Source organism: Alligator mississippiensis, chromosome 4 (genome assembly GCF_030867095.1).
Source record: "Alligator mississippiensis isolate rAllMis1 chromosome 4, rAllMis1, whole genome shotgun sequence".
NCBI lineage: Eukaryota > Metazoa > Chordata > Crocodylia > Alligatoridae > Alligator > Alligator mississippiensis.
This window is the reverse complement of record NC_081827.1, coordinates 60,541,867-60,554,424: the sequence shown is the minus strand read 5'-3', so window position 1 is coordinate 60,554,424 and position 12,558 is coordinate 60,541,867. Positions and strand designations below refer to the sequence as shown.

Genomic DNA, 12,558 nt, shown 5'->3' with positions numbered 1-12,558 from the left:
GCTGAGCTATTTCTGCTTAAATAATTTGTTTTAAAAACTCAACCTGAGGCAGATGCACAGCATGGAAAATTTAAATTCAAAATATTTTAAGTCTGGAAAAGATATAAGTAAATGAAAACTGGGCCTGATCCCAGAAGATGTCACGCAACTGTAACTATAGGCATTGCTACCTGTGCCATCTACAATAAAACCCACAACATCTGTGTCTACTCAAGTTCTTGGTGTTTCTTTCTTGTTTGCCCAAGAAACCATACCATTGTTCTCCAAAACTAGTAAAAAAATTTCTAAATATTAAAGCCCTGAAACAATTAAAGATGTGTCACAGTATAAAAATGGGATTGTGGCATTCCAGTCAGCTATATTTTTTAATGGAAAAGAAAAACAAGAGTCATAGATGTCATAATTATCACTGCAATGTAATAACAAAATATACAACATCACTCATTTTAGCTTTCTTTCTGTTTATTTGCTTTATTTATATTTATTTACCCGTGCTTACATAATTTCCATTCATCTGTATATTATGATTTTAAACAGCATGACCTCACTAGCTTTGGAAAGGGAGCTTAGGTGCTTGGATGGGAAAGCTTATTCTCACCAGCAGAAAAGTTACGCTAACGTATAAAGACACCTTTTTTGTGGAATACCTGCGTCTGTATAAGGGTAACAACACTGGTTAAAGAAAAATTCTTAAATCATACAGTTACTTGGGTATGCATCTATGTGCAGAATGCAGATCAGGGTAAAGCATTTATACAACTCAGGCCCCGAATGGATCATTCTTTACTGTCTTTTCTGGAATTTAACAATTCAGTTACTTCTCTTTACATTAACATAAACAAAGTCTCCCATTTAGGGAAGCATATACTGCACTCATAGGAAAAGTAGTTTGTGTTTATTTAGTGCTTTCCCTTCTGCAGAATCAAAAATTGCCTTAAAAATTTAGACTCAAGCACCCATTTTTTTCATGAAGACTGATCCTTTTCCTTGAGGCCCACCAGTGTGGAACAAATTGTGCAAAGAGTGCCTAAAACTAGTAAATGCATACTGAAATTGCTTCAACACTCAAATACAGCCACTTCTGGGTGATAGGTGTCAATCCTTGAAAACAGCCACACTGCTCTTTACAGTTAAACGGACACTGTCAACTTGATTTATTTAAACTCCTGTTTCCAAAACTCCAGACTAGCCTTTAAAGCAGTGTGTCCTGGATTTCTAAAACTCTTTATACCTTTTTATATGGGTTCTTGTAATTTTTTTTTAATGATTACAAGAAGCTTTTCACCCATGACTTGCCTAAGGACTCCTCTCTATTTGGGATTTAGTCAACGATGGCCTGTAAAAGTTGTAGCTACATACTAATGGAAAACCTCAAGTTTAGATACGGAAAACCAGGACATGAGGAGTTTGTGTTAAGTTCTGCTCAGAACTGGCTGAGCCACATAGGCTGCCATCTCCAAAGGTCTGAATTCAGTCTAATCCCAAGTACAGAAAATGTCTAACTGACTTCTATGATGGAAACTATAAAAGTGACTCTCAAATGCACATAGTAAAACTTACACAAGAATCCAAACACACTATAAATATATTCTACAAAAGGAGAGAAAAGGATCTAAAGAATACAGATTTTAATCTTGCTTCCAGAGACTGTTGCAATGGAAATAACCATAACTGGTGGCCAGAGATAACAATGGCTACTCTCTAAGCATACACTTGGAGCTAAACCACTGTGGCTAATTTTGGAGGCAGCTATGTGATCACTTACCCATGAAGCTGGAAGCAAGCTCCTGTGATGGCAGCCTCTGAAGGATATTAATTTAAAGTATATATTGTGTGTGTAGGGGGGGAGGGGGGGGGGGGAAGTAGACTGGCACATTTCATGCTTTTAACCAAACTCAGACACGCCCCAATCTAAGCAAGATCTTAGGTACATACATAATTTTAAACAGGATGTTAAGTACTGTTGACTTCAGCAGAAGTATTCATACGCTTAAATGCTTTTGTTGGATCAAGACCTCAGGTGTCTTATAAAATTTTAGTGGACCCATAGCTCATGCCACACAAAAATTTCCAAGATTCTTATAAAGTATTACATCTATCCAAATTGTGTGGCATTATGAATCTCAATGCCCATTTTAAAATCATACCCTTAATTACCCTACCAGAGGCACCTATGTGAAAATTGACAAGTGGAAACACCTTAAAAAAAGGTGTAATCACAGAAACAAGGATCTCCCACCCTGTAAAATACATAGGATCACCTCATTTTTTAAGATGACCGTACTAATTTAAGGCCTACAGACACTGAGTTTTTAGCTATATACATACAAACCCTTACAGTGTACCAATCAAATCGGCAGTTAAACCTGTCCAGAGTAAGCTGCATCAGTGCAAGTAACTATTAACACGGATACATTGGCAAAGTAGTTAAAAACCCAGTGTAGCCAAATTGTAAAATATTTTTGAGAGTTTCAATTTTGGTTATGTCTACATGGGGGAGACAGAGTCGGTGGACAGTCCACCAACTCTCCAGTTGCCAGGTACATTTATGGGGCCCCTGCCCATGCCAGGCTCAGAGCCCATCTTACTCCCCCTGCCCTTCTTCTGGGGCCCCTATTACCACCAAAGCCAGGCCTTTCAGCCCATCCCCTCCATTTCTCCATTTAGCTAAGAGGGGGAAAGAGAAAGTAGAGGAAATTGTAGCCAGAATATCAGAATCCCAGCTGTTTGGCTAGGGAGCCCCCAACCTCCTACTTATCTCTTCACTCTCCCTGCCTCAATCCTGTGAAGGGAGGGGGGGAGAGAAGTGAGGAGCATAACAGGTTGCTGCAGCCTAGAGGAGGCTGCAGCATTTTGAAATATTCCAGTCAGAAGCAGCACAGATTATGTGCGCCCCTTGGCTGAAACATTTATTTTCTGAAAAGTTTCCAAGTGAGCTTCATTTGGAAATATGTCAACTGTTACATCTGTCTGTAACAGGGTCGCCTCCAGGGGTGGCCATGAAGTCCCTGGAGGCCCTTGTTGCCCTTATCTACTCTGCTCTTCTTTGGGCAGTCACTCCTTCTCTCACCTGCCACACCTTGCTGTTTTGCTTTTTTATATAAAGGAGGCTGCTCCAGGGCTTCCCAAGCTAGTTCACACACTAATGGTTACCAGGTGCCCATGATCACTGCCTTAAGGACTATTTGCATGGTTCATTAGCCCCTACACCAAGCCTCAAGCCTTTCAGATGTCATCATCATTCACTGGCGTCCCTCACTGCTGTTCATTCTATGCACTCAGCCACTCTCTCCGGGCTCCTCAATATGCTCAGCCTCTCTCACTTGGCTCACTGATTCACCTCTTAGCCTCTCTCCAGGCTCTTGGACCTTCTCTACTACTTAGCTCCTTCCCAAGCCTCCAGACTGCTGCAGGCTGTACTCCCCATGCTGGCATTCAGGAACAGCAGCCATCCTTCTGAGAAGATGTTCCAGTAGAAGCCTCCAGGATCTTACTGCCTGCTCACCTCAGGGCTGGGGCTTGTATCCTTCCTAAGGCTAGCCTAATCAGGTGAGGCTCTCATTAACCCCCCTCACCACTTGCAGGTGGCTTTTCCAGCTACCTTGCTTCTTAAAGTGAAAAGTGCCCTAAGCTGCTGGACTTGCAGATGCACAGAGCTCAAGTGAGTGGAGAAGACTTATTTTGTCACCAGACTAAACAAGTCAGCATACAATTATGGCCTTAGTGTGTTTCAAAATTCCACTCTATGTACCTGGCTTCCTCACAACAGTAAAACTTGTGGCAAAAGGTAGCCTAGAAGCTGCAAATGAAGGAAGCAGGATTGCTTGGATTGCTTGGGTATGAAGGAAGGGTCAGGTGAGTAAGTAGGTATCAAGATAAAATTTATTTTTTACTGATAACGGATTACTGAAGTTTTAAATCTCATTGCAACAGCATACTTCAGGAGTGAAGGGCAATGAAAGGAGTTTCTGTATTTTAGTATCTCCCTGGGAAAAGCTGCTTTGTTCTGTGGATCAAGGAGAATGATACCTTTTGGGGCTGTGCACCTGCTTTCTGGTGCATGGTAGCTCTGCTGATCTTTGATAGGCCAACATTTTTGGCAGCCTACTTCCCATGCAAGAGTGAGTCAAAGGGGCTATCTTAGGAAAAATGGAGTGCATATTTACAAACAGGCAGAAGTGATTAACTGGGAGTAACTTTTTTTTAAAAGCCAGATATGCAATTTAAATCTAATTTTCTCACATTTGAGAATTTGGCATGGTATCAGAGCACTGCTGTGAAATTCAAACCAAATGGGAGAATCAGTGTTGGTTATGTTCAACAGATGTTCTATAAGAGCTTGAATTAAAAAAGTGCACAGGTAAGTAACTGCTTTGTTTCCTTTTCTTTCTTCATCCATCAGTCCAGCACAACATCTCAGGGAACTAACAACCCATATCCAGAAAACATCCAAATAAAAAATGCCAGGTCCTTCCCTCCTTCAGACTACATATTAAAAGCCTGTCTAAATGCAGCTGCAAATATATAAAAAAATCATGTAGTAATACTGTGTCACATGCTTGTATTTCAACATGATCCATTAAGCAAGGTGACAATTGTATATATGATTATTTTAGATGCCTTTCAACATGCTTTGCTAAGCTGTACTATTAAAGAAATCAATTTGAAATAGAGGAAGCCATCAGAGAATATGGTAACACTGTCTAAATACAGATATCTATGTATGCAAGAAGCTGTATTCCACTGCTATTCTACACAGCTTGAGTCTGTAGTCTTCCTTCCTTTAATAGCTGGTTACATGAAAACAACTTTTCTCTTTTTTTTACCTATATCAACTAAATACAACTTGCATGTTCACACTATAGTTCACACGTTTGGCCTCTCTTCCACCCTCCAATTTCCTCCTTCTCCTCCAGTCAATCTTTAATTCTTTTTTCTCCTTGTGCTCCAATGATCTTTATCGCTTCCTGTTTTCACACATTTCTACTTCTATCTTGCTCTTGCTGCTCTTCAACTCACCGCTCTTTCACACTTTCTCTTTCTCCTAGTAGCTGGTGAATGTGCTAATCTTTGTACATGGTATATAACCAATACCTTCCCTTCTCCTATTCTTCCAGCTTCTTTCCCAGCCCATCCTAACTACTGTTCTCTAACTTAACTCCAATTTTCTCATTTAAAACAGAAACGTACCAAGAAATGTATGTATAATGGAAGTAAGTAACTTCATAATCCTCCTTTAATTCCCATCTCATGTTATTTCCTCTCATTGTGTCATCAACAGTAATGAAAAGATAACAGAGGACAGAGCACACACTAGATGGGTACTTGGCAGAAGTCTTGCTTCAATTGTTCCTTGTTTTGTTTAAAATTACGGAGATAAATCAAAATACTGTAGAATCTGGTTAAAGTGAAGGAAATGTTTGTTTATAGGCTCAGCATTGAAGCACACAGATAACATTTCACTGAAGTATTTCGGGATTTTGTTTTGGATAATTCAGCATCTAAGAATATACCATTTGCAACTGTTTATTGCAGTGCATTTTACATGGAAAATGCCAAATTCTAGCTGACTTTGAATTTAAACTTCATTGCTGAACAACAAGAAAGATTTCTACACCTCCCTGCCTGTCTGCCATCTGACACCACTGGAGAAGGAATCCTGTCTTATCTGCACAACAAAGAGCAACTCACAAAGACACTCTCATGGACCCAGAGGAACAGACTTCCATCTTCAGCTTCCTCTGTGCAAAAAATGAAGTGTATTTCCTACATATGGGGACTTTTTACCTTCTTTAACTTGTCCTGAGTCTGAGGAAGGCATGTGAGCCTGAAAGCTTGCAGAAAAAGATAATTTTTTTGCGATTTTTTTTAGTTGGTCTAATAAAAAGGTATCATCTATGAACCACATTTTGCATTTCTTTTCTTGGGACTACATTCAATCAGGCAAAACAGCTGATAAGCAGAAGTGTACATATTCAGGCAATAACAATCTCCTGCCCATTGTCCTTGGTCCTCTCACAAAACTATTCTGAAATCCAACATTTACACCAGGGCTGTCCAACTTCTAAGTGGCCAGGGGTTGAACACCCCAGAGGAGCTGCTCACTCACAGGCCATACCAGGACAAGTCACGGGCCCCGGAGACTGCACAGACACCTTCCCCACCTGCTGCACCACATACCCACTGCCACTTGCGTGCACACACTGTGCACCTGCATGGCTCCAGGCTCAACCTCAGCTTTCCCTGCTGCACTGCCCCACCTCCTGGAGCAGAAGCAGGCAGCAAAAGCCAGAGAAAAGACAGGGAGAGACTTCTGGTGTGAGTGAGGGGAGTGATGGGGACAGCAGTGGCTGAAAAGAAACTCAGGGGCTGCAACTTAACCCCTCATGGGCCACATGCAGCCTGCAGGCCACCAGCCAGACAACTCTGATTTATGTCCATAAGAAATATGCTGCTCATACTCTCAACACAAATTTGAGATGGGAGTTAAGTGTTTAAAATAATTTAACAGAACAATAGCATCTACTATTCAGCACCTGTGCCACGTACAATAGAATTCCAGTTGTAGTTGAGTCTGAGACCGTACCAAATCAAACAATTAGTTAGGGCTCATCATCAAAAACGGTGACCAATAAAACTACTGGTCTTCTTTCATAATCCTAAATATTTTAAGCAGCTAAAGACAGCCTGTAGACAGGAGGAAAAGGGTAAGCAGATAGAAGGCGAGATTATTTGTTGACTGACTAAAGTAACTCTCAACAGCTTCAGTGAAACCTGCATCTGCATCATTCCCTCAGCTGATAAACACTGTTGGCAGCATAGTTGTGTGAATAGGTAAAGGACCACAACAGAAATAATGAGAATGTGACAAGGAGAAAAAAGGGTGTTTTACCCATTTTTTAAAAATACCTCACAACTTCTTTTTGTTATGGTAGGCATATGCTTAAATATACTATAAAGGGAAAAATTAATTCATAGTCTTCTTACTCTTTCTTAACATTCTGAAAATGTCAAATTTTAACTATTCTCAGAAATAATTCTTAATTCACATCAGTCAGTTGTCTAGAAAGTAAGTATGCTGTCACCTATTTTAGTGGAAAAAACACCCCAACAGTTTAATCACAAATATACAGCCTATATATGTATGAATTTAGCAAGGCTAGAGGAAAAAAATCCAAACTGCACAACCCCTATAACGCTATGCAATGCATGATTTTCAGCTGATGAAAACATACTAGGGAAATTCTGACTAGCGAAGATGGGATGAACCTTAAGTTTGCTGCTCATAGGTATTTTTTCCATCAAACAACTTTGATTCCTATCAAAGATAAATAAAACGACCAAGGATTACATTATGTAACTTATTTATATTTGCAAAATATATTTTCACAAACATGTTTTATGACTGTTAAAAAAAAATCCTTTGTATTTTTAGGGCAAAAGACCTCTCTCTCCCTCAGGTAAGGAAGCCAAGGACTTATTAAAATTGAATTGTATTTTTTAAAAAGAAAAAAAAAACAAATCCCCCCCCCCCCCCCCCCAAAACAAAACATGTTTCAGTGAAAAATCTAATGTGGTGATAGAAAATAATGTCTGATTATTCAGGATGGTTTTAAGTTGACTGTACTTACAGTTTAGTTTTGGAGCATCTACTAAATCCTGAAAAGGATTTGGAAAAGAAAAGGACTGAACAAATACTTAATCTTGCCTCAAGTGATAAGAACACTAACCCCTTAAGAATTTCCCTGGTTCTCTCTCTCTCATTACATTTTACCTGCCTCCTACCATATAAAATCTATTGATGCCATTATTTACTCTAATCCAAAATTTGAAAGAATTTTCTTTAAATCAGAGTAACGGTATTTTCTGCCCAAATACTTTACTAAAATGAATTTTAGAGATAGAACAATCTTGAACTGAGTAAATATGTGCTTAAAGTCATACAAAAAGAGTGAACATATATTATACTGGCATGAGGTCTGAGGGAGCTCATACTATATGGTAAAGTAAATTTAGCCACAGAAAGAAACTAATGCCCTTTCAATTTGATGCATGTGAGAATGTGATGCATGAGACAGTTCTACCCACATAGAGTCCAGGAGGTATAACTGCCTGGAGTCAAAGGCTGTTAATAAAACAGCATCCTTTCTGACTAATGAATGAGCACTGTATTCTACTAACTGCTGCAGTGAAACATTTATGAGCTTACTATCTTTTAAGAATCTCCAAAGGCAAAACCCACTTCAACAAGCTAGAATATACTGAAATGAAAAGCTTTAACACAACAGCTAGGCAAACAATCACTCAAAATTCATGCATCAGAAATACAGTTATGAAACCTATAACATAGGTATAAAAGAAAGCTATACAGAATACTACACAACTGTGATTATTACTTTATAGGATACTTATCCTCAATGGTGGCAGCTAGATACGGGCAAATATTTTTAAGACTCCAAGATACAAGGAACCATCCTTTACTTTCCAAATAATAACACAATTTAATTTAGAGAACAGTGAGCATGTGCATTTTTCCACAATCCATTAGAGAGATGTAACCTATTAGAAGTTAATCCTTTTCAATGCATTTACACTATACTAATATAACTAGCATCAAAAACTGAATGAGAATCATCAGAAGAACTTAACTATGCAAGAGTCCACGAACCATAACGTAGAGTATTTAAAAATACTACATACAGGATAATATAAGATTAGCAAATTTGCATTTTCATGTCTCATATATAAATATCATCTGATAAAATAAACATGAAAAAAGCATTACCTACCTGTGTGACCATGCTTTGTACATATGTTGCTGGATGCTGCTGCTTTTGCTGAACAGCACTTTCTATTGCTACTTTAGCTACAGTGCTTGGATCCGCTCCAGCTGGCACAGCAACCATAGTAGCACTGCAACCAGCATTGTTGGGGTCACTGATTGTAACAATTCTAACTCCTACTTTATTTGGAATTCCTGGAACAGTTTCCCTATCATTATCCTCTGCTGGCCTCTTAACAGTTTTGCATTCTGCTGTGCCATTAGTAGACCGAACTTCAGATGATAGGGTAGATTGGGACCCTCTAGATCCCGAGTGTGGAACTGTTATGATTTGATGCCCCTGTATAACAGAGGCCGTAGATTGTGGAGAGACAACTACACTTGGGCGTTGCTGAGGCACATCTGAATTCACACTTGAAGCTAGAGGTCCATTAGGTAAATCAGTATTGGTACCACTAAGTTGTTGGGGTAACAGTTTTGCAGACTCCTGTGTACCGCTTACAATGGGTGAACTATTCAAAGTTAATACAGGCCCATTAGAAATTCTTTCCCCTTGATCACCTTTGGCAGTATCTTGCTGTGTGGCATCCAAATTCCCTTGTTGTTCCACTGGAGATATCTCACCATTTCCTACATGATTGGAAGTTTTGTGATTTGGAATGTTTTTGCTCAAATGAGAACCATCACCTTTATCAAAATCACAGATTCCATTAACCAAGGGCTTCTTCAAATCACTTTTAATTTCCTGTGTGTCCATTTGCTCAAAGTTCTGCTTTCCAGGAGATCCATTCTCACCCAATTCTAATGATGGCCCATTTCTGACTTGTGAGCACTGATTGGCCTCATTTTGAGCTTTCCCTGAGTTAGAAGGAGGTAGACTGGAGTCATTATACTTTCTCCCATTTAAAAGACTTCCCACCTGCATTTCATTTTCATTTGCATCTCCATTGCTGGCATTCACAGCTCCTCTTCGACAGGAGGGATTCTCCATTACTTCAATTTTACGTTCATGAATGTGTAAACCTGTTGCTTCCTTTGCTTCTTCCTCCTTTTGGCAAATTATTTTATCACCTTTGAATGGTGGAGCAGCAGCACATGGTGATTGTCCAGCTGGAGGTGCTTGAGTAGTCGGAAGTGTTTGCACCTGTAGCCCAACTCCTGCCTGAGTTCCACTCACTGCAATTCCTGCTGGAGCAATGATCTGAGTTGCATTTCCCTGACTCACAGTTGCAGGAGCAAAACTAGTATTTGGCACAACAGTTATAGTAACTTGGTTGCCAGAAGTCCCTTGGAAAATAGTTGCTGGGCTATTTGAGATCAACTGGCCAGGCAATATTTGCAAATTAGAAATGGGTACTGTTTGTACTGCCCCTTGGGGCTGGATTGCACTTGGAACCAGTTGAACATTCTGCTGTCCAACTAGTAGCTGCTGAGCAGGAGACTGTCCTTGAACTCCAAAACTGGATGCTTGGTTATTGGCCACCTGATAAACCACCTGAGGGCTAGGAGCTCTTGCATTGTTAGGTGGAGGGATCTGTGGAGCTGGGAGTATAAGTTTACCACCTGGAGTTGAAGGGCCTCTTTTTGGAAGAAGCAGTTGTTTTATCAAACTAGATTCACCGGAGTTAGGCTGGCCAACTCCTGCATTAGTTTGCTGTGGCTGAACCTGCATTTGTATCGGTTGCTGTTGCTGGACTTGTACCTGTTGCTGTGATGGTGCTGGTGAATGTTGCTGCTGTTGTTGTCTCTTTACAGAGAGCATCTGACTGACAGTAGGAGGGGGTCCTTGTGACTGAGTGGTAGATGTAGATGACATTACAGCAGGGACTTGGTTATTTGTAACTGGTCCAGGGGATGGTGAGGAAGACGGAGTTAAATTTGGCTGCCCAGTCAACTGGACAGTTTGACCAGGTGGAATAGGAGTTGGATTAGCAAGCACAATTTGGTGAATGGCTGGTGCATATGTTTGACCTTGTTGAGCTGGCTGGCTTACAATCACTACGCTTTGTTGGGATGGTTGCTGCTGCTGCTGTTGCTGCATCGGTTGTTGTACCACTGTAGGAGGGACCTGTTGAGAAGGTAGAGGCTTTGGCGCAATATTCTGGAATCCTACCCTAGACGTTTGTGGATTTTGGACACCAGCAATAGTAACCATCTGCCCAGCTGCAACTTGGAAATTCTGTACTGTAGTGGCAGAAACAATATTGGATGCAGATGTTGTGACATACTGTTGGGGTGCTATAATGACTGTGTCCTGTTGCTGGTTACCAGCAGAAGATTGCTGAGATGAAGTCTGCACAGGTGACGATGTCGTGATTAACTGCTGACCCTGTGAAACTGCTGAAGTGCATGCTGGTATGTTCTGTACTCTGCCAAATATATGACCCTGAGGTACAGCTTGTTGAATTACTGTAACAGGAGTGCCTGATGGTATCTGTCCTGGTACCACTGCATGTAGTGGAGACTGTTGTTGAATTACAGGTTGGTGGTGAAGCAATGTCTGAGAACTGACAACGGTAACAGATGGCTGTGGTCCTGCACTGCTGTGATTTTGATTAGATGCTGCTCCTCCTACAGCAATAGTAACAGGAACCGCAGACTGAGGAACAGAGCTCTGTATTACCGTGGCCTTGACTACTTCACAGGAAATTGGAGCTTTATTTTGTATGACAGTCACTGGAGAATTTTGTTGCTGCTGTGTGTGAACTGAAGGGTTTTGTGGAATTCTTGAAATAGTCTGTGCTATAGTGTGAACACCTTGAATTGGAAAAGACATTTGTGTTGCTGTTAAATTTGAAGACTGGTTATTAACTGGTGTCCTCTGAAAATGGTTTCCTACACTTTGTGGTCCATGTGGGATTCCTGTTAACACAAAATAATCCAAAGTCTGAATTAAAAAAGGAAACAAAGCTCAAATGTAAAACCATACAAATATACATAAGAAAAAGTCCAAACTTTCATTTTTTCCTTAAAGCAGTTTCTATACTCAACTATATTATATTTGAATTAATAGTGAGAAAAGCAGTGGTTTGTCATGTGATTTATGGACTTGGTGTGTCAGGTGTCAAACAGAAGATAGTATTTGAGCAGATAAAACAATACTAGCAGAAACTTGTCAAATTACTTTTCTCTCAATTTTACTTAGTTTAGCCAGTTTCAGAACCAACAACAGCTATAAAAAATGCAAAGCGTAAAATAATAATAATAATACCTGCTGGTGAAGGAGACTGAGATACATCAGGAACAGAATCAATTCGGACAACAGGGGTAGAAGCTGGTTGCTGTTGATAGTACATCTGAATGGGAAGTGGTATAGCTCTCCTTTTTACTCCTACCACATGTATATGTGCCTGTCCATTGTTGTTTGGATCCTCTACTCTCTTCACTGTGTGATTTGGAAAGACAGTTCTGCCAAACACAAACATGCAGAAACATTAATAAAAGCAGTGACTCAACTTGTTTACACTGTTAGTTCCTTTAATTTTTTTTAATGTTTGAGCTTTGTTCTATATGCAGAAAGGATGAGTACAAATATATAAAAAGTAAAAAGCACAATACATAATCAAAATAGAGTATTAGCTGCCAACTAAGGTTAAGTGCAACAGCAAAACACTGTCTACCTAAATGCAAAAGCTAGAATCTAGGGATTATTCACGTTTAATCAGGTTTTGGAAGGAATAAACAATTATATGGTTTTAAAGGGTAGAGGGGGCACTTAACTGCTTTTGTACATGCCTTATGATCTACAGCAACTGTTTTTCTGTTTTCTCCTTTTC

At 39.9% G+C, this 12,558-nt stretch overlaps 1 protein-coding gene across 2 annotated transcripts in view; it reads right to left on the bottom strand.

The window, feature by feature from the left end:
* The window catches only part of ARID2 (AT-rich interaction domain 2), a 172,916-nt gene that overhangs the window by 34,812 nt on the left and 125,546 nt on the right, over positions 1–12,558 (bottom strand). For both annotated transcript variants that reach the window (XM_014601034.3, XM_014601035.3), the window contains 2 exons: positions 11,994–12,190; positions 8,790–11,644 (listed from right to left, as the gene is read on the bottom strand). In XM_014601034.3, coding sequence (XP_014456520.1) covers positions 8,790–11,644; positions 11,994–12,190 — 3,052 coding nt within the window. The remainder of the gene's footprint in view (positions 1–8,789; positions 11,645–11,993; positions 12,191–12,558) is intronic.